Source organism: Gallinula chloropus (assembly GCF_964237585.1).
Source record: "Gallinula chloropus genome assembly, chromosome: 10".
In the NCBI taxonomy this organism is placed as follows: Eukaryota; Metazoa; Chordata; class Aves; order Gruiformes; family Rallidae; genus Gallinula; species Gallinula chloropus.
Genome location: NC_140095.1, coordinates 22,373,725 through 22,395,634, shown reverse-complemented (window position 1 = coordinate 22,395,634; position 21,910 = coordinate 22,373,725). Strand labels below are relative to the sequence as shown.

At 57.3% G+C, this 21,910-nt stretch overlaps 1 protein-coding gene across 1 annotated transcript in view; it reads right to left on the bottom strand.

Moving 5' to 3' along the window:
* Positions 1-5,496: 5,496 nt before the first annotated feature.
* KCTD16 (potassium channel tetramerization domain containing 16) overlaps positions 5,497-21,910 on the bottom strand; it is a 52,239-nt gene continuing 35,825 nt past the window's right edge. The window contains exon 3 of the mRNA XM_084268821.1: positions 5,497-6,458. Within this exon, the coding sequence (XP_084124947.1) occupies positions 6,007-6,458 (452 nt within the window). The 3' untranslated portion in view covers positions 5,497-6,006. The remainder of the gene's footprint in view (positions 6,459-21,910) is intronic.

Genomic DNA, 21,910 nt, shown 5'->3' with positions numbered 1-21,910 from the left:
TTGGTCTCTGAAGCAATTGCCTGTTTTCCTGGCCCATGGTGATGCTTCCTGGCTGGAACCACCTCTGTGTGTGTGCAGCTGGAAGACCGCTGGGTCTGGGGTGGTGACAGCAGCAGTGCCAAGCCCCCAGGACCCCCAACGGCTGCGCAGGGGAGGGAGGTGTGACAGCAAACCCCGAGGTGAGTCTGTCACTCACAGAACAGCAGTGCTGGAGGAGAGGGTTGCAAATGGCCTCCCCACACCCCCCGATGCCCTCCCCTGCTCTCCTTGTCTTTGCAGCAGCTTTTATGGAGAACATAAAGCCTTCACACCATCCACAGCCCCCAGGACCTGCCAGGGATGGACAGCATGGGGCCCAGCTCCAGGAAAGGCCGTGGCTGGCTGCCCCTCACCCCCAGAGACATCTCCCCCTCCCCTCCTCCTGCCCTCCTGTGGCTCAGCCACAGCTGCCCCGTGCCAGAGGACAGCAGCACTGCCAGGCACCGCCCCTGCAGACACCGTGCAGGCTCCTGGGTGCAACGATGGCTGTCCCAGAACTACTGCTGCTGGTGATGCTACGCTCAAATCACAGCATCACAAACTCTCTCCTCAAGACAGGCAGCAGCAGCTCACCCCACGACCACTGAACTCCAGCCCAACCCAGGAATAAAAGAGGAAAAAGACCCCCAGCACCTTTGGGGCAGAATAACCCCCAGCAGCTGGGACAGGGCGAGCCGAATGCAGGGCTGAGGCAGCCCGGATGCGCCTGGCTGTGGATCCACGAGCCCGTGTAGCTATGTGTGTGGAGCTGTGTGGAGTGTGTGTGTGGCTATGTGACACCTGAAGGACACCACCTCACTCCTCCTCATCGGTGCTCTTATCGTGCACACACGCTGAGTTATTTGAATGGCTGGACACAGACTGGCTGCAGGTTTCAGCTGCTGATGCCACACCAGCAACAGCCACCCACAGCACACAGACTGGAGCAGCTCTCCTCTGTATCGGCATCCCAAAGGAAAGGCCATCCCTCTCCTCCACCAGCAGCGATGCTGGAGCAGAAGGCGACAGCAGCCAGCCCATCCACCACTGCCAAGGCTTGCTGGGGGCAGTGGGGGCGCAGGTTCCTGGCTGGAATGACTCCTCACAGGTCACGCTGCGACTTGGGTTTCCCTCCCCACCCCCCAGTCTCTTTCTTCCGTGGTGGTGGTCACACCAGGGAAATACAGCAGGCTAAAAGCTACAGGGTTTGTTCTTTTCACACACCACAGCAGAAACAGTTACCGCGTTATATTTGTCAGAGTCACAGGAGTTGATGCATATTTGCTATTCACAGACTGCAGGATATTGCCAATCACCTCACTGGTGGGACTGACAGCACGGAGATACATGCATTCATGTGAGACCACGCCGATGGTGGCTACACTGTGTTAAGCACATTCAGCTCGTTACACACCTTCCAGGAAAACGGGTTCCTTGAAACCTGGAGTTAAAACTTGTTGTTTTCCACGATCACACACAAAAGAACCTGTAAACATTTGACATGACACGTATGTACAAGTGAACCACGTCGGCAAGAGAGAGGTAATTCAGTGGGTGCCACTTAACCTACACCAGTGTGCAGCAGCCCGGCTCAGCCCCGGCCAGGTCGTGAAGTGCTGTATGAGGTCTGAGAGTGAAGCCCAAACAAGGCCCCGAGGAGATCACCAGACCACCAACCCCCCGCCGTCAGCTGGGACGATATTGCACAGGCAGCACTCACTCCTCTGACAGGGGTGCGACTGAACAACCCAAGCCCCCTCCCCGGGGCGGCTGCAGTGCGTGGGGAGGGGGCCAGCCCCCCGCTGCCCGGTGAGGCGCAGCGATCCCCCCGAGCGCCGGGCCCTGCTGTCTGTCTGCTCCACACTGGTGTGTCTGTCTGCTTAGCTCTGGGTTCTGCTCCTCCGTGTTGATCGTTGCTATAGAGTAAAACCTGTAGTATCGTCCTATAAACGGAGCCGTTAGCTCAGTGAGACCGATGCCAAGAAAAATAAAGGATGTATTTTTATAATATAAATAATTTAAAAGTGCTTTTTTAGTTCTTTTACTATTAATCTACAAAACCCCCCTGGGGCATAAACTATCCATAAGACTGGACAATTATTTTGTACCATGATACACATGGGGCCTTGTGCATAAAATACTCTGAAAGTCACATCCACACACACACTCACAGCGGGGAGAGGGGCTGAGGGCAGGGGGAGAGGGGCTGAGGGCAGGGGGAGAGGGGCTGTGGGGCAGGGGGAGAGGGGCTGCGGGGCAGGGGGAGAGGGGCTGCGGGGCAGTGGGAGAGGTTGGGGAGTTTTCTTCAGCCCTTCTAGGGACAGGAGAGCAGAGAGGGATGGCTCAAGGGCTCGGTCATACTACAGCCTGCACCAGCCAGCATCAACCTTGCCTCCTTCGCCTCAGCCTCACAATAAGCCTGACAGAGGGACTCACAAAGCTGGAATTAGAAGCCCAGAAGATGTTCCCCAAGGTGCTGTGAAGCATCTACATGGGTGTGCAGAGATTAAGGGAGAAAGTGAAACTGCTCAGTCCCCATGGGCTCACGTGTCCTCCCCACTCTGACCCCCACACGCTGAGTCCTGCCCAGGTGTCTGTCTCAAGGCACCTGGCAAAGCCCCAGGAGATGGGGAATTCCTCAGCAGAAAGGTGTGAGCAGGTCGCTGAGGCCAGCGGGGATGCATGCAGCAGGGATGGGAGCTGAGCTGAGCCCAGCTGAGCTGAGCCTAGCCAAGCCCAGGCACCAGCAGCCTGCCTGTGTGGGGACGACACCCACAGAAGGTCGGATGTTCCTCCTGCACATGGAGCATCCTGAAGCAGCACCTGTAACTACCCCGGGACCCCTCCTGTGCCCCCACCCCAGGGGCTGGGCACCGGCAGGGTCCTGTGCCCCACGGCCGCCAGACGGGGCCAGAACAAGGTGCCCAGTGCCTGGCTCTGTGGTTGGGGGGGGGTTCACCAGGGGGTAGTGGTGGCCCAAAGCAAAGCAAGGTGGGCGAGATGGGAACCCCTGAGCGGCAGTGAGGGATGCTGTGCAGCATCCCACCTCTCAGCCCTCCTCCCCCAGGGAGGCCAGACAGCTCCCCAGCACCAGCCAGGGCTCTGGCAGCGGGGGCTGCCCCCCCAGCAGCAACAGGCCTCCATGCCCAGCACCAAGCCCCTACACTGAGTCACCCATAAACCACGTTAGACCAGAATTAGATCCCTGCAGTGCTGCAGGGCACATAGGAACACCCCCCACACGAGTGTGCACCCCATCACATGAGTGTGCAGCCCCCCAACACGAGTGTGCACCCCCAGGCCTGGGTACCTGCTCCCCTCTGGCTCCGTCCTGCCGTGTTTCCTAGCAGATCCTGCTCACCTGTGATGACTGAAATTGGAGGCTGCTGTTCCTGTAGCACTGGAGGGTAACACCCATTTCACCTACAGCTGAAGACACAACAGCCACACAAATCAGGCCCACTGGGGCGTGGTTCATTTGGTCTCATTTCCCCCCAGTTATTAATCACTGTGCAACCCTGCGCCCCCAGAACACCAGCCTGGGAACACACACACACAGAGCCCCTGCTCCTCCACCCACACACGTGTTTTACAGCCCAAGGAGCTGTGATATTAAAGAGAGATGAGGAATAACCCAGCGTGGTGGGAAGGACATGGTTTGAGCCAAGGAAGAGGGGTTGGTCCATTGTGAGCCTCACGTGCAGCTGGGAATCCCAAGGGAGAGCCCTGCCTGATCCCCAGGTTTGTTTGCTCAGTACTGGAATGGGGGGCAAGAGGCAGGAAATGTTGGATAGGGGAAGAAAAGGGTTCTGAACTACCCAAGAAATGACCAGGAGGAGCCACATCTGTGGGTCTTAAGCAAAACATCGATTTCCATGGGCAAACACGCCTTCGGAAGAGGGGAGCACAGGGCTGCACAGCTCCCACGCCAGAGAGTGGCCTAAACCCGAGTGGGTTGGAGAGCCTGACCCCACCAAGCCCAGCATTCCCAGCCCAGCCCCTCATTTCACCAGTGCTGCACGGTCACAGTGACAACCAGCACCCTTCTCACGTGCGAGACCTCAGCTGAGGTGATGCCAAGCTGCCACGTCCAGCCACACTCTCCGAAGGGAAGATGTATCACTGGGGGGTTCCCCCTCCCTACAGCCAGCTCACGCCTGTGGATTGCTCTGGACAGGCATTGCTCCCTTTTGGCTGGTGCCATTTGCACCCTCACCAATAAACACCCGCACGACGCCTGCAGCCATGGGTGCAGACCTCTGCCACTGTGCCCCTGCAGCCCTTCCAGCGCCTGCAGCAAACCAAACCACCACAGCTGGGCACCAGGAGCCCCAGGAGCACAGACACCCCCTGCACCACGAGCAACAGGGGGATCTCCCATCATCAACATCACCTCCCAGAGCAGCACCTCAAATTGCTGAGGGGAGAGACCCTGGAGCCTGCAGGACACGAAATGAGTCAGAACCGAAGTGCTTTGTGCTACCAGCACTGTCACTTCCCAAGCTTCTTCAGATGCACACACAGCAATAAAAGCTCCTTCACCCTGTGCCTTTATAACTCAATCTCTCCCAACAGCTGGTTGGTTCCCTGCTACAGCCAAAATACCTTAGCTGGGGCAACCCACAGTTCCAATGCTTCCCTGGGCTTGCTGACCCCAGCAGCACGAGCTGAGCCCCGAGCTGAGCCCCCAGCTGCTCACAGCTCCGCTCGCCCTGCGCCCCTGGCCGCCTCCTAGCACCGGGTTGGGCACCCTCAGGTCCGTGCTGCGGCACCCACGGGTTACTGTGCAGGGACTGCCTGCTGCACCCCTTCCCCCCAGACCACAGGGGCTGTGGGACCCCCGCTCCAGCCAGTGCAGGACGGGCCTTTCCCACAGCTCCCTGGGCAGCGGGCAGTGGGAACAGGGCACTCAGTGCAGTCTGGCTGGCCTCTGCAGAGGAGCAGGCACTGAGATGGTGAATGGGAGCACGGGGCCCTGAGGGGTCCATTCTCTCTCAAGATGCTCTCGGCTGGAAGGGCGCTGCTCCAGCCCCCCACCAGTCCAGGCCCCACATGGAGCTTGTGGGGCCACCTGGCAAGCCCGTGGCAACCTGCTGCCCTCGCTGGCACGGCTCCCTGCCTGCACTCTGCTCAGCCCTGCCCGAGCTCCTATGGCTTTCCAACCAGCATCACCCTGCACTGACCCCCCAGCACCGCAGAGCCTCGGGAAACACGACAAGGGGCACAAGGAGGATGGGGTTGGGGGGGGAACACAACCATCAAAACCAAACGTGGTGTTTTGCTGACAGCCAGAGCCCCACAGGCTGCTCCCTGCTCGCCCCTGAAACACACTGAGAAGCGGGGGAGGGAGTGGGGGAAGCAACAGCACAATGGGGTTTGTGCCGTTCAGCCCTCACAGGCCCAGAGGAGAAAGGAACATCCATGGGCTGCTAAAACCCTCTTATCTGAGAAAGTGCAGTTACCAGGAGAGAGCCAGAACGTCTTTAAGCAATATATATTGATATATATATACATATATATATACACAGAGATATATATACACACATATATATATGCACATATATATACACACACATGCTTAAGGTCAACTGCCACGGTGCAGCTCACGTGCCCGAGCCACACAGCCCTCTGAAGAGCACACTGCAAGGAGGACGCAGCAGGCAGGCAGCCTGACACCCGGGCACGGCCCCAGCAGCGCCCTTGTGCCCTGAAGGTTGTACTCAGCTTGTGTAAGACTCAGGAGTTACAAACAAAAGCGTTTGCCATTGTGCTTCCACGACTGGAGAAATACCCTTACCCTACGACTATAAACGTCACGGTGAAACAGGCGAATCGGGCAGTACTAGAGAGGGGGTTGCTTTTTTTTTTTTTTGGATTTTTTCTCTTTTTTTTGGTGACCTAACAAATAATTATCATTGGGAATTGGTTTTGTATCACTTGGAACCTCACCCTAATGGCAATAAGGTCGTGTGCTGCCCCTGCCCCAGCCTATAGGTGGTACTTCCGCAGCAGTTCGGATTGCCAGGGGTGTTTCCTCTCTGGAAACCTGTCTGGGATTTTGATTTTGAGGAAATCCTGGATACATTTTTCTAGCTCCTCCTCAATGGAGAGCTTCTCCTTCACCGCCTTCTTCTTGCTGGAGTTGGACTCCCGGGAGCCAGAGGTGAGAGTCCGGAGCAGGTCGCTCTTCCTGCGGATCTCGGACTGCTGCAGCAGCTGCACCGGCCCCTTCTTGGCCGGCCGGTCCAGAGTCTGTATGTTGGGCTGGCGGGTGACGGGGCCGCAGATGACGGTCTCCTGGGGGGAGCTGGCCTCCGACTGGCTGTCGCAGCTCGACGTGGACAGCTCGTTGCAGGACGTGCCGCTCTCGCCCTCCTTGTCGCCTTTGCCGTTCTTGCAGCAGCAGTCGCAGTGGGACGAGGCCCATCGGGAGGGCTCACCTGCAAGAGGAGCAGAGAGCACCCCGGGGTTACCCACCGTCCGAGCCCCCGCCCGTCAGCAGGCTGCTCGCCCGGAGACACCCGCGGGGGAACTTCACCGAAGGTCACCCCGAACCGCCAGCAACCCCCCTCCCCGTGGTCTCAAGGGGACTGACAGCAGATTCCGACATTCCTGACCCACTCCAAGTCCCACCTCCCCATGGGGCTCCCTGGAAGCCAATAAACCTGCATGACAGGGCTGAGGTCACGGCTTCACAACCAACACATGGTAAATTTTCGGCTGCCAGAGGAAGACAGCACCCAGGAGGGCACGGCAGAGCCTGCTGTCCCCCCTCCCCACTGCTACCCCCTTCCCCACTGCCATCTCCACAAAGCCAAGGCCAACAGCTCATCTTGGCACTGATCTTTCCCAGGTTGGGAAATGCCCCTTGGCATTGAGGGGAGAGACCCATGGGTGCCAGGCTCAGAGCCACCCCACTGGTGGGTTTGCCAGCAGATGGGTTATGCCAGACTCCCTCCCTCCTGCCCCTCTCTGCACCACACGTGCGGGTCCCGTCAGAGGGAGCAGCACCGTGCGGGACCACTGCTGGCACCACACTGTGAGGTCTGTGGCACCGTGACCCTGCGAAGGGGAGGGCAGAGTGACTCCTGCAAATGGCAAAACACACAGGCAGGTCGTGCTGAGCTTTGTGCAGATCTCGGGGGTAAAACCTGTCAGCCACACAGAAATCCAGTGCTGGGGGTTTTGGTCTGGTGCCCAGCACGTGGTGAGTGAGCAGGGGGCTGTGGGGGGGCTGTGGGCACACACACACCCCGGGAAGCACCCGCCTTTCCAACAGCAACCACAGCCCTCAGACACTGCTGCTCTCTGCTCAGACAGTTGTCATTGTACCTGGTCTGTACCCAGCACGGGCTTCACACTCACACTGGAGTGGATGTGACTACCTGTTCTTTCCAAAGAAATCTGACTGTTGGGGTGACCATTCGTGTCAATAAACGTCTCTCCCACCACTAAAGGGGCACGTTGGGTGCATCACAAAACTCTGGGCTGGCTTCCCCAGCCTTGGGGAACAGCGTCTGGGACACTGCTTCCCAGTACTGACAGCCACAGCATCCCTCCTCTCTCCAGCCATCGCTCCTGCTCTGAGAGGCAGAGCTGTGCTGCCATGCATCACCCCCACACTCCCCACTCAGCCAGAGCCCCACAGACCCCTCACCCAGGGCCATGGGAGGGTTTGGTCTTGCAGGAGGCACGGCCCTTCATTCGCACAGCCGGGGGTGATGGGACCCCCAGCAGCACTGCCCATGTCCTGACTCATGTAGCACATGGCTGGATTCTCTCTCTCAGCTGGAGACCTGCCCAAAGGCAGCAATCTGTGACAAAGGGGAAGAGCAGCATTGCCAGGGACTGTTCCCTGACCAAACTGCTGCAATAACCACAGATTTAAATGGCACTGGGAAGCATCCATCTCCCACTAAAACACAATGATCGTTTCCAGCTTGTGCAGGTCGGTATCACGATCCAGATCAAGGAAAGTGTAATTTAGCCCTGCAGCCTGGGCCCAGCAGCACAGCCCTGGGCTCAGCCACCAGCAGGAACCCTGCCAGCATCACCACATCCCTACGGCTGGGAAAGACCTCTGAGATCATCAAGTCCAACCGTCTGTCCACCACCACCGTGTCCACTAACCCATATCCTGGGGTGCCACATCTACCTGTGCTTTGAACCCCTCCACTACCTCCCTAGGCCCAAGGGCAGGGGTGGGGCTTGGCAGCAGCCAGGAGGGGACTGTGGAGAGTAGAGTGGGAGCACTGTCCCCAGGGTGTGCAGCAGTGACGTGGGATCAGTCCTGCCAGCAGCTCCCGTACGGGTGCAGGGACGTGGCTGAGTGGGGGAGGCGGATGGGGAATCGCTTCCACACTCCAGAGCCAGGAAAACATGGGGCAAGAAAGGAAAAAGGAGAAAAAGAAAAAAGGGAAGTGCTGCTGCTGACTTCAAGCCCCAAACCCAGGCTGCTGGAGGAAGGGGCTTTGTCTGCCAGCTCGTGGCAGCACCCTGTGGCAGAGCCAGGCTGCTGGTGGCTCTGCCCTGCTCTCCCAGCTCCCCTCTGCACCCACAAACACACAGCATGCAATGTGCAGACACTGCTGTAAAGACAGAAGTCAGGAAGCCCCCCTCACCCCTTCTCTCCCCTTCCTTGTCAGTGAGGAAGGAGTTTTTTGGCCTGTGAGCTGTGGGGCTGTATTTAATTGAGAGACTTGCTTCCAGAGCCGTTCGTGTCTGGTCTGGAGAAAGTCAATAATGGCTAAATTGGAATTCCTTATAACGTGCTTGGCTTTGGCAGAGGTGGTGTGTGTGCTGAGCCCTTGTGAACCCCACACACGTGCTCCTGGAGAACACCTCCCCGAGCCACAGCGACCCGCAGCTCCTTCCTGCAGCCACAGCAGCCGGGTGAGGGGCTCCAGCCAGCGGTGCTGCCAGGCTGTGCTTCCCCCAGCACACCATGCTCCCCCAGCTCTGCTCCAGCCAGCAGCACAGTGCCTGGCAGGCTGGGAGGGAAGCAGTGGGTGCTTCTGGTGGCCCCGGGACACACGGAGGTGCTGGGGGCACGGGGGGAGCATCTGCAGCTCCTGCTCTCCCCGCAGCGTCTGCTCTGCGCTCACACAGTCACCTTCCCCTTCACACCTGTAAATCCATCGTCTTCCCCGGCCACTGCCTGAGTGTTCTAAGACAACCATGAATCCTGAGAGTGGAAACACATCCAGCCAGCACCACTGCGTTCTGTGCCTTCCTCACAGCTTCTAAGGGAGCTCCTAGGGACACTGAGCTAAAGCCCACCCACACCCCGGAGAGCCCATGAAACCCAAAGCAAAGGGCTGTGCTTGCCTAGCCAAGGAACAAACCTCCAACACCTCCTGAAGTGCCCCAGCAGCCCAGACCCCAAACTTCAGGCCCTGCAGCAGCACAGGACATTGCTACCATCACCTTAGGAAGCTCTGCAAGCCAGAGCTAATGTTCAGCACCCACTGTGGTCACAGACACCTCCTCAGAGCTGTACTGTCACACCGATGGGGAAGAAGGGGTCCAGCCCCCTGTGACCCACCAGATGGGAGGGACCCTGCTCAAGGATGGCCACATGGGCAGGGGGACCCACCAGCTGCCATCAAGCACATCTAGAGCATATACTTCATTACCACAAAACAAGCCTTTTCTAAGTTAATTAAGATCTAATAGATGCTAATTTCACTTGATGAATATTCACCAACGACTGGCATACCGCAGCTGAGCTGGGAGACAGACAGACCTTCATCTGCTCGTGAGGCAGGACAGCAAAACCCTGAGAGATGTGGGTGCTGGAAACAGCCACGGGGTTTGGGGAGGGTCCCTGGGCAGGGACCTCCTGCCAGCACCAGCGATGCTGGGCAGGAGGCTGCTGTGCTGCCACGAATGCTCTGGGTGCACAGGGTGTCTCTGCAGAGACCTCCCAAGGCTCTGGGGAGAGGCGAGAGCCGGGCTGTGCAGCTGCTGCAGCAGAGAGCTAAACCCAGCAGGGTCCTGCTGGCCACCTGAGCAGCCACTCCACTCCACTCCAGAGAGGGAGCAGGCAAAGGGAAACAGATTTCTTTTTGATAAATTCATTTTTGACAGCTTTAAGTGGTGGGGAAGTCTGTAGGCACAGTTAAAGATGCTCTCAGAACCCAGGCACCCAGCCTGGCCGCCAGCCAGCCCAGCACCCTTGCCCTCAGCAGTGGGTGCGTGGGCAGCAGGCACTGCCAGACCCGTACCTCCACCTGCACAATGCAGACAGCTCACAGCCTTATGCTGGAAAGGCTTTGATATCATCATTCATTCCAAGAACAACCTAACAGGCTGGCCAGAGCTGCCCATTAAGGGAATCTAAATACAGAGGGAAAGTGGTGGAGAAAATGGAATTGCCCTTTAGCATTTAATGAAGCAGAGGAAAAGCCTCTCGTTTTCCTTAGGCTATCTACAGGCACCAGAGGAAGAAAATACGGGCAGGTTCCAGGGTTAAGCACTAATACATGAAAAATACATCTGGGGAACCAAGATCAAAGTAATTACCATGCTAGGAAGGCGGCTCTGGTGGTTAAACAGGTTCTGCAGAGGTACCTGATCTCAGGCAAGCAACCCAGCTCCACCCTGACACTGGTGTCCAGGGAAAAGCGGGGGGCATAGCTGGGTACCACACTGTTTGCAACCCCCCCAGCCCGAGTCTGACCCAGCCTGGCTGGGAAACCTCTGCTCCCCCCATGAGAGCTCCAGGCATCAGCTGAGTGCAGCGGCTGCCACCTCCCTGGGAGCCAGGGTGGCCCCAGGGCAGGGAACAAGACCCAGTGCAGCGCTCAGCCCAAGGAAGGATGCTGAGCAGACATGCCCAAGGACACGCTGCTCCTGCCCATGGGCTTTGGAGACCACGGGGTAGGGAATCCAGCAAGGGAACTGGGGCAAGGAAGCTGGAGATTCCAGGCACATGATCCATCGTTTTAAGGAACTAAATCACTCTCTGCATTACATCAATTAGCAGACATCAAAGTGAGGGACGATGACTGGTGGGTCTGACAGAGAGATGCTGCCTGACTGGGGTGCTACAGGTAACTCCTGGCACAGGCACAACACAGCCTGTCTGCAATGAAGCCCTCAGCACGAGGTGCTGGTGGGAGACCCCACTGAGCTGGGGTAGGGTAAGCAGAGACCCCTCGGAATGCCAGGAAGACCCTGATCAGCTCTTGGTGTGCAGGGGATGGGCATCTCAGGGGCATCTGCACGGTTCCCAGCAGCATCGACCTGCCCAGCCCCATGGCTGTGAGGGGCTGGGTCTCCTCCCCCCCAGTTCGGGTGCATCAGGAAGAAAAGGGAAGTTTCTCTGCACTCAGCAGCCAGGGGAAGGTGTCTGCAGCAGCAGCCCCCAGGCAGGAGCCACGGCTGGGCACGGACAGGTGCCGAGCCCTGAGCCCGGACACCATCCCAGGGGCAAACCAAACACTGAGCTGACTTAACCACAGAGCACATTAATTAATGTCTAAATGCTTGGAGATTCTTGGATAAAAGGGGCTAATTAATTCTGGCCTGGCTTTCCTGCCTTTCTCCCTGATCTCAGCACATTTCTCTCCCAGTGCCCTAATTATAATTATTATTATCAGAAGCTTCTGAAGCAGCAGCAAAGCCTCTGATGTATAATTGACACACCAGCCATGCAGCAATCCCCTCCTCCCCTCCCTCCTCCTCAGCAAAGGCACCGGAGCAGGAAGGGGAATCCCAGCGCAGAGGGATGCCCAGGGTGCCAACACCAGGGAGGGGAGAGCGGCTGAGGCACAAACCAAAGGGCAGCACGGGACCTTCACACCACAAACCAAAGGGCAGCACGGGACCTTCACACCACAAACCAAAGGGCAGCATGGGACCTTCACACTGAGCTCACCCCAGAGCTGTGCTCATGAGGCACGGCCAGGGTTGGGCTGGGAAGCCCATCTCAGGTAGGATGGCATTTGGCTGAGCCAGAGCTAAGCCTGGGATGAGCAGCCCAGCAACAGACCCTGGGGTGCAGGGCAGCAGTCCCCCTCCTCCCTTCCCCCTGCACCCCAAAGCCAGCAGCCCCCAGCACAGGGGGGTGTGCAGAAGCTGCCCCAAGGCTGGGATATCTGCCCACCCAACTTCCAGAACTGGAGATGGAGGTCTGCACGTTAGACCACCCAGCAGATGGGGTGCAGGGGGCCAGCACCCTTCACACAAGGAACACCTGAGGTGCACCCACACCGGGGGCCGCAGCTGCTTCCGTCCCGGGCGATCGGCCCCGGTTTGATCCCCCTACCAAAGCCCCAGCTGCTGCGCTGGAAAGGGATCCTCACCCCACCTCTGGGAGCCCCCGGGATGCTCAGAGGAGCAGACTGACCCCATGAGACCTCTGACAGGTCCCAGCAGAGGCTCCAACGCCTCCCAGGCACGTTTCCACTGGTAAACACTGGCCTGAGTGGAGATGTGCTGCAGGAGCACAGTGACTTCAGTGACACCGGCACGGGGCAAGCGCTGGGCTGGATCACTGCAACACCCCCTCCCCTCCAATTCCCCGTGACAACGTTCACTGTAACATCCCACCACATCCACTTCTTTCTGTCGTAACATTTCAGCCAAACACGAGGTGGGGTCCCTCAGAGCCACCTGACAAATCCCTGTTCTAAAAGAAATGTCAAACATTCATTATTTTTCCCTCCTGAGTTTGGAATGAAAGTTCAGGGGGGTGAGAACACACAGTGGGATGGACACTGCGTCCTGCAGCCCCAGTCTCACAGGCTGGAGAGCTCCCTGTGCCTCTGATTCTGCTCCTGCAGCTTTCACAGCCCTTTTCCCTGAGGCTTGGGGGTTTCTTTCTTTGGGGGAGGGTTTTGCTGCGGGGGTTTTTCCCCAAGGCCAGAGGCAGCTGAACCTGCCTCACACAGTAACGAGCACAGTTTGCTGCTGCACAGGGTGCAGAGAGGGCAATGAATTAGGAATCAAAGGCAGGAGCAAGCTTGCCTGCACAGAAAAAGGCACCTCACAGGCAGCAGGGGGTCTGGCTGCCCGCACCCCTGAGCTGGGCAGGAGCCCCTGGGAGGGAGGGGAGGAGGGAGGGAGGCTGCTGGCTGGGAAACCTCGGGGTGAGGCTGCTCCAGGATGGGCACTGGGCACAGTACCAGCCCTGGGGCATTTCCAGGAGCCCAGGGGAAGGGATGATGCCCAAGGGCAGGGCACAGAGGCTGTGCACTGCATGCTTTTGGAGGCACACAGAGGTATCCGCAGCATCCCAACACTCACCACCTCTCCATGCACGGGCTGTTCCAAACTCTCAGCCCGCAAACATCCTCACTTGAGCCATTTCATGACCCTGGTGGGAGTAGGGAGGGTGTCACCCTGAGTCAGGCTCTGGGACCACCCCTCAGCCAGCTGCCCATCACCTCCCTCCCTCCCCTGGAGTCCCCTCTCCTCAGTGCTCCCCTCTCCTCCCCGCTCCCCTTCCAGCCCTGTGAACCTTTCAAGAAAATGCTGTGCTGAAGCTTTTCCCAATATTCCCCATTATCCATGGAGCAAATAAAGAGGTGATGGCACCAGGGTTGTGGCTCAGGAGGCATCAGAGCAGTGACAGGGTGATTCAGATCCCTCACACACGCCTGGCGCCGCAAAGAGCTTCTGCATCCCTGCCTGAATTAAAGGTGTTGTGATTGATGAGAGACCACGGCCTAATTGGTGTTTTAATAAATACATTCTGACTCGGTAATCGAGGCAGATTTATCAGCAGAAAATGCCCCTGTCTAAATAAAACCACCCAGGTGAAGCTGGGGAGCGGTGCCGGATGCCACACGGGCAGCGGGACGGGCGCACAGAAGGTGGGTCTGCATTTAGGATCGAGTGTCCTGAGCAGAACTTCAGCAGGGAAACAACCAGGGAAGGGCTCAAACACCCTGTGCTGGCCTGAGCTTCCATCTGCTCAGAGGCAGGAGGGGAGGGGAGGGGGGGACTGGTGGATGTCCAGGCTCTGCCAGTGCCGCACGAAGCCAGCGTGGGCTCCTGCCCTCAGTGGGGCTGTGGACACTCTGCCATGCCCAGGACCTGAGCTGCTCTCTGCAGACACCTCACTCCTTCCCAGTCCATTCTACTTGTTTCAATCTTCTTTTCTTTTTTTTTCCCATTTAAATTTTCTGAGCTTCCTGACCCGGTGTGAAGACCAGACCTGTTCACCCAGGGTCCCTCCGTCCAGGGAGTCTCCCAGCACCCTGTCACCTTACCAGCCCTCCCGTGACCTCTCCTAAAACACTCAGTTCTGGAAAGGAGCTTCTGCAAGAGCATCAGATCCCTTTGAAAATAAAAATAGATCCCCCAAATGGTGGAGAAAATATGAGACCTGGTGTAAAAATACCAGACGGCATCTTAAATGAGCCAAAATATTGATATATTTGGATCTTTTCTCAAAGAAGCATGGGATGAAGTTAAATCTGAGTGGAAAGAGGCAAAGTGTGAGCAGCAGTATGGAAAGAACCAGAAAGTGTTCAGAGAAATCAGCCAACTGTGGTCACTGACGTTGTCAGAGGTTTCTCAGAGGTGTGGTGAACCCCAAGGGGCTCCACCTCCTCTCACATGTCCCAAAAAAGCCTTTTCAGCAGAGGAAAGCTGCCTCTGTGGCCGGTTTGTGCCTCTGGGCATCACTCTGCTGGGCAGTAAATAGTTCTGACTGGTGCTGCACCAGCCCTGCAGGGACCTGGGCTGCTCGGCACCTGCCCAAAGCAGCAGGTGGGTCCCGGGGGGTCTCTTCTGCTCCAGGCATCTCCCTCTGCAAGCAGAGGGTGACCAGCACCTTTCCTGGGGCACGTGGGGCCGCTCGGCTCCGCACCTCAGGTGAGCAGACCGTGGGGCTCCGGCCTGGGCTGGCTCCAACGAGGCCCCAAGGCTTCAAAAGGGGGGTGGGAGCAGGCAGGAGACCCCAAGGCTTTGAAAGGGAGGTGGGAGCAGGCAGGTGACCCCAAGGCTTCGAAAGGGAGGTGGGAGTGGGCAGGAGACCCCAAGGCTTTGAAAGGGAGGTGGGAGCAGGCAGGTGACCCCAAGGCTTTGAAAGGGAGGTGGGAGTGGGCAGGTGACCCCAAGGCTTTGAAAGGGGGGTGGGAGTGGGCAGGTGACCCCAAGGCTTTGAAAGGGAGGTGGGAGTGGGCAGGTGACCCCAAGGCTTTGAAAGGGAGGTGGGAGTGGGCAGGTGACCCCAAGGCTTCAAAAGGGAGGTGGGAGTGGGCAGGTGACCCCGCAGCTTCGCATGCAGCGAGTTATTTCCACGCGTGGGAAACTCGGCTCTGCCTCTTGTGCTGAGGACGTGTGGGGATGCCTCAGCAGACATCTCCATCGTTAATTCAGGTCATCCATCTACTGTTAATTGTTACTCATTGTGGTCTCTTCAAATCAATCAGGTTTTAAACCTCTTTATCAGCCTGGCCATAGCTGCTGAAGGTCATGCAGGTTTGTGCAGCCCGGATTCATCTGCCTTTCTACCTTCAGTTCTCAGCACCACATCAAAGCTTTGGCTGGGCAATGCTCTTCCAAGGCTCAGCCCTACGTGCCCCTGGCAGGTTGGGGGGCACTCAGCCTGAAGAAGAAATTAAAGTGCATAGCCTGCTTTGCAGGAAGGGCTGGAGGGCTCGGACTGCTCAGCGTTCCCAGCCTGAGACGATGTAACTCAGTGCTGCTGCCTTCCCCCTTCCAATACAGTGACCACAAACAGTACCTGGCCATCAGGATGGTGGCATTTCAGCCTGTGTTCCTCTGGGAGCATCACATTGATATGAAAACCTGACACATACGTTTTCTTCTGCCAACAGCATTTGCTTTTTCTGTCCTTCTGTCAAACACCTCCAGCTCGTTACGTGTGGTGCACAGAGAATTAATAGCTGCCAATACCAGCCTCTTCTTCCTGCTTCAAGTCCAGCCTTCCCCCTCAAACACAGACTCTTCTGTATCCTTTTTGGGTTATTACTGCTGAATTAATTCCCCATCTTAAGGCAGCCTTTCCTTTTCCCTTCTGGCACTGCAAATCTGCACTGAAGAACTGGAAAGTGCAGTTAGATTGAACTAAGGCAGCCCATGGCTCTCTGTGTGCTGTGCCCTGTGTCACCCCAGCACGAGCTGCACCCTGCTGTGCCATTCTGCTGGGACAGGCATGCAGCCCTTGGGCAGGGCACTGCACCAGCCACAACCCAGGATACAGGCTGGACCCCCACTGCTGTTGGGCCCCGACGACGCAGTCTGGATGCTTTCAAAGAAAGACATTCCAATCACCCATTAGTTAAAGCACAAGTAAAACCAAATTAGTCTGAATAATGAGAAACCCATCCCCTGCCCAGGCCCTGGTTCACATTGCCTGCACGAGCACTTCTGCAGGGTCCTGGGGGGGTAAAGCAGGAACCCCTGGTCTGGAGGAGGCAGCAAAGCACTAACACCCCAGCACAGGGCCAGCATCGGCCCCCCAGTGCTCTGCAGCCAGGGCTGCACACAGTACTGGCCCACTGGAGAGAGAGCCCACGGGGCACAGGCACACACACGTACCTGTGTGTGCAGAGGGGTGAACCCCAGAGCTCACACTGCAGCCTGGGCCCTGCTTCAGACACCCCCGTTGGCTGGCAGAGCCCCGGCGTGTGCGGCCCCTCCACGCCACTGTACAGAACTTGTGACAGATGGCTGTGGTAACAGGGGAGCCACAATCCTTGAATTTTTGAAAATTAGAACTTTATGGACTCAGAAATGCTCTGGAGATAAGAAGCTATCATGTCAGCCTATGTTGTTCCAATTAATTGCAATCAATTGCTAATTGAGAGCTATTTTAAGACCTGTCATTACTCTGAACAGAATGCAGAATGGTTTGTGGGTTCTCCTTTACCCCAACCACAAATGACACTGGTGCAAAGAAATCTCAGGAAACAGCATCAAAAGGAGTGCCAGGAGCCCGATTCCCCATCACCTTTTGCCCCTGTGGCAGGTACAATCCATTTAGGAGCTGTAGATCTAAAAACATAAGGGACAAAGACTGTGAGAGGGAGTCTCAGCCCCTCCTTGGGCCCCCTAAACCTGCCAGAACGGCAGAGCTGGTGTCACGGAGTGAACGGGTCTGTGGGTGCCTCAGATCTCCAGAGAGCACAAGCGTCTTGTTTGTTGAGACTCAATGTCAAAGAACATCGGGTCTCAAATCCCAGGGACCATGGTGAAGCAGAGAGGGGCAGAGGCACAGCGCAGGAACGGGCTGTGTGGGAGATGCACAGACTGGGGAGGAAAAGGAAAACCTGGTTTTACAGGCAGAAAAAGGGCAAGTGCAAAGCAGACCTAACCACACAGGTTTGCCAGCAGCGTGTCACCCCCTGCACGGGGCCTGGCTGCCTCCAGAGCCCACACACCGGCAGTGCCCACCGGCACGGGCTGGGGGCAGGACGGGCGCTCAGCAGCGGGGATGCTGCAGTGGGGACACACGTGCCCCCCGCCCACAGAGGCACAGCCCTCCTCCCCGTGCCCACACACTTTTCTGGGCTGCTGCCATAGGCAGCAAACGTGTTACCTATTGGGGTTTCCAAATCTGAAGATGAAACAACGTGGGGGAGCTGGGAGAAGCACTGGGCTAACGACGGCAGCGGGAGAGATGCACACATGATGCTCCAGCGTGGAAGCCGAGGGCACGGGGCCCCAGCAGCCTGGCCAAAGCCACCACCCTGGATGCTACTCACACTTCATGGGGTGTAAAGGCAAGTGCACATACTCACAGGGAAGGAAACACCATTTGGAATTGGTTTGCTGGGCAGAACTGCAGTTTGGTTTGTGCCTGTAGCTTGGCTGGCTTTACAGCAAAGGCCCCAAACCCCACAGAGTCATTCTGACATAAATGACCTAAATAGCTGTCGAGTGTTCAGCAACAGGCGGGATGCTCGCTGCAGAGGCTGGTGGAGCAGGCAAATCCAAGAGGGATGCAGCTCTCAGAGGCAGAGGCACTCAGGGGTAGGACCAGTGTGCTCAAAGACAGCCAGTCTGTCAGCCGACACCGACATCCAGACACGCACCGGCTTGACAAGCCATTTCATGATGTCAAGCAGAAAAATCCCCAGGCAAAAAGATAACTAATTCCTAAATGAGGAGTTTCTGCTAACAGAGCTGGTTTCAGCCAGCGCTGAGACACGTCTCCAATCAACCTGCAGCTCTGGTGCTCTTCACTGCGGTCTGTCACGCCCGTAGCTGGAGCAGACCCAGCTCTCCTTCTGAAAGGCCTGAGTTGAACTTTTTGCAGCTATTTAATCACATACCCCCTTCCCTTTCGCTTCCCACCTGCTCCCTGTATATCAATATATAACTTATAGACATGATGATCTATCTCCTCAGCCCCTGCCAGGGTTCCTGTGGGCAGCCACGCTGCCCAGCATCACCCCTTTTGCCTCTCATTTGTCGTGCTCTTGCAGTTTCTCAGTTGCTCCAGTTTCTTCTCTCTCATCTCCTACTCTCAGTACCCAGTGACTTGCTATTCCTGGAGCATCCTCCCATCGCCTCCTTGTCACTACTCCAGTGCTGTTCCCAAAAGTCACCCTTTCATGAGCTGCTTACCGGGCTCCTTGGTCAGGTCTCCTCTGGACTCTGCAGCCCAGTTTCCCTTCTCCTCAGGGTTACCAGCTTCTCATCTCTTTACCAGTCCTTTTCTTTCACTTTACACACGTGCAGCATAGAGGTTTATGATACTACAGATTAATAATTGAGCTGTAACAACAGTCTGTGAGCAACTCACAGCTGAAATGACTCCATTCAAAAAAAGTGGTGGGGGTTCTCTGAATTTAAACCAAGGTGACTAAGGGTTAGTTAATCCAGCCACACTGCTCATCCCTGAAGAGCCAGGCTGGCTGAGCACCCCGGGGAGGAGAGCTGCAGGCTGCCGCAATGAGCCCATCTCCCATCCCTGGGGAGGGGGCTCCAGGGGTCCCCCCTGCTTGGCACACCTGCCCAGGTGCCAGTCACACTCAGTGCCTGTGCTGGATGCTGGGTGAAGGGCAGGAGGTGGAGGAGAACAGCTCTTTAATGCTGGTTCCTGCTCAGGCAGCAGTGCCTGTGTGCCCAGACGGCTGGGACAGGCTGCAGCTGCCTGTGACACACACCTGAGCATCACTGGCACAGGCGATGGAGGCGGCTGCAGAGCAGCACGGAGCTGTCAACCTACCATGAGGGGATCAGCAGCATTTCTTTTCTGCCCAGATTTTTCCCATTTGCCAGTGTTCCCCCTGAGCCTGGATGGCACTGGCTGAGCTGTGAGGGACAGCATGTTCTGGGGGGTGAAGGTGAAGTGTGGCGTTACTTCAGGGGAGGTGAGCTCAGGCACCCAGACTGGGTGGCAGCAGGAGGGCAGAGGACCAGCAGAGCAGCCAGAAGTGGTTTTCCAGGAAGATCCGACTGAACAAGCTGCTTATTGAAAACCACAGCTTTGGGAACCGCTTTCTTCTTCCCTAACCAGCCAGCTCTACTCTCCTAATTGCCATGACCCGTTTTCTTCTCATCCTGGGCTTATTTTAACAAATCCAGCATCCTTCACCTTCACTTTGTGTTGCACAAGGTGGGCACGTTCCCCACAGGGTGACACCAGCTGCAGAGCCCAGGGGCAGTGGCAGTGAAGGCTGCACGACCGGTGCCCTCCCAGCTGACACGGGGCTCCGTGCCTCCCTCCCCGAAGGCACTGGCAGGTGACTGCCCTACTTCCAGGAGGTGATGCTGCGGCAGAGGCACGGCTGACTGCGGTACCTGCCCGGGTTGCAGGGCACTCCCTGCCTGTTCATCACTCCGGATGGCAGCGTTGTGTCACTCTGACAACGGGCACACGGGAAGGACTCCTGCTCCCTCCCGCAGCAGCTTGAGCCTCGTTCTTCCCACACGGCTTCTGGAGATCAGCATCGTGTGGCGCTGGCCCCACGGGCGATGGGTCAGGGTGGGTCCCAGCCTGGGAGCCGTGCCGCAGGGAGCAGCGTGGGTGCTGGTGGCTCATCGCCCACCCCAAGCTCGTCCCGCTGCCCGGCACGGCCGGATCCTGCTCCCCACTGGTGCCATCCTGCTGTGTTGAGGTGATGCTGCAGCTATGAAGAAAACCAGAACATGAGGGGCTGCGAGCCAAGGGAGCAGAGGGCAGGGCTGCTGCCTATCCATGGCTGGGAGCACGGCCACAAACAGCGCAGTCCGGACCTGCAGCCGGGCACACGGGTGGGACTGGGGCTCTGCATCGGGGCTGCTGCTTTTCCTGCACAATCAGATATCTCTTTCCATAGGGGCAGATGCCTCTTTGTTATGAGCTATTTAGGACACTCTCTCTGGAAGTTTTCATTTCTTTTTCCTGCCTGAACCTCATAAAACAGCCTTCTGCTCTACAGAGATAAATGTGGTTTATGTGCAAGAAGCATCCCCAGCCACAGTGGGCTTTGCCTTAAATCCTGGATCTGGCTCTTTAATGTTGCTGTGGCTTAGCCTGGTTTATTTTCTATCCTCTAAGTGGTGAATTGAACTTTAAGAAATGAATGGCTTGGTTTATCAGTTTTAGCATCTAGACAAAAGCACTTTTGCATCCAGTAACTGCGTGCGGCAGGAGACCCTCCAGATACGGCTTTAGAACCCAGCACTTTGTTCCAAACATTCTGAGCAGCAGCTTCAGAGCAATTAAGTTCCCCAAGGCTGGGCAACCCCGAACGCTCCCAGACCACCAGCTTTTCTCTTCTGTGAAACAGAGAGCCTTCTGCTGGTCCTCAGACCCGTGGGTAAGGACTCGTGGGGTACCTCCTTCACCGTGGTCCTCCATGATTGCCACAGTGCTTGGCCATGCTTTCGGGATGCCTGAGCTCTGCTGCGTGCAGCCCGAGACCAAGGCAGGAGCCTCTCACCCCGTGGGTCTGCTCAGGAGCTGGCACCAGGCTGGGGAGCATCCTCAGGGCCCTGCAGACCTGGCTGGGGGGACACGTGCCGGGCCGTGACCGCCACCACACAGCGTCTCGCTCCCTCCAGCAGCTCTGCACTTGGGGTCCCGTGTCACCCTCGGGGTCAGCAGCTGCCCACGGACATGAAGGCTCCCCAGAATACTGGCACACTGACGGGTAACTGGGGAGCACAGCGATGTCAGCAGTGTCAGACACCACCATACAGCCCAGGCTGGGAGGGAAGCACACCGTCCCACACGTGCCTCCCAACAACGCGAGTCACGGGTGTTCCTACACTCCTTCCCCATCCCCCCCATTCCCTTCTGGCACTGTGAAAATCAGTTGTTAGAGCCTGGAAATGTCAGTCACCAGCTCACACCAGGCAGGGTATTTGCTGTAGGTGCCATGGCATTACTGTGACAAGGAGGCTGGGAAAAACGCCACCGGGCATTTCTTGTGCAGCTGGTGTCAGCGAAACAAAAAGCTCCCACAGAACTCCACCTCGGCTGGAGCTGCTCCCTCAGTTGTCACCCTTTGGTGCAGATGAAGAGGAGTTTAGCAGAGCTGATGATGAAGAACCGGCCCCCCCTGCACGCTGCCGGCACTCCCTGCCCGAGCTGTGCCGGCTCTGCCTGTGCAGCTCAGCTGGAGCAAAGCAGTGATGTGGAAAAGGGAAGGGGAGGTGTGGCTGTGTTGCAGGGCAGTGGGGAGGCACGCGGTGGTCCCAGGGCTGGGGTAACAGGAGGGGTGGCAGATGGGACTGTGACCCAGCGGGGTGTGGGTGCAGCTCCCTTCGCTGCAGAAAGGAGTGAACAGCTCAGCAGCTTCAGCCAGCACAAAGCACACCGCTTGCACCCAGGAAGCTGCAGGCTCCCCGCGTGTGGGATGCTCGTGGCTGGGTGCATGGGTTAGCAGGAGTTATGTGCTCTCTGGGGCTTCATACTGCATTTCACACTCTCAAAATTCAACCTATTGCCTTCAAAAAGCAAAACAAATTCGTATTCCAC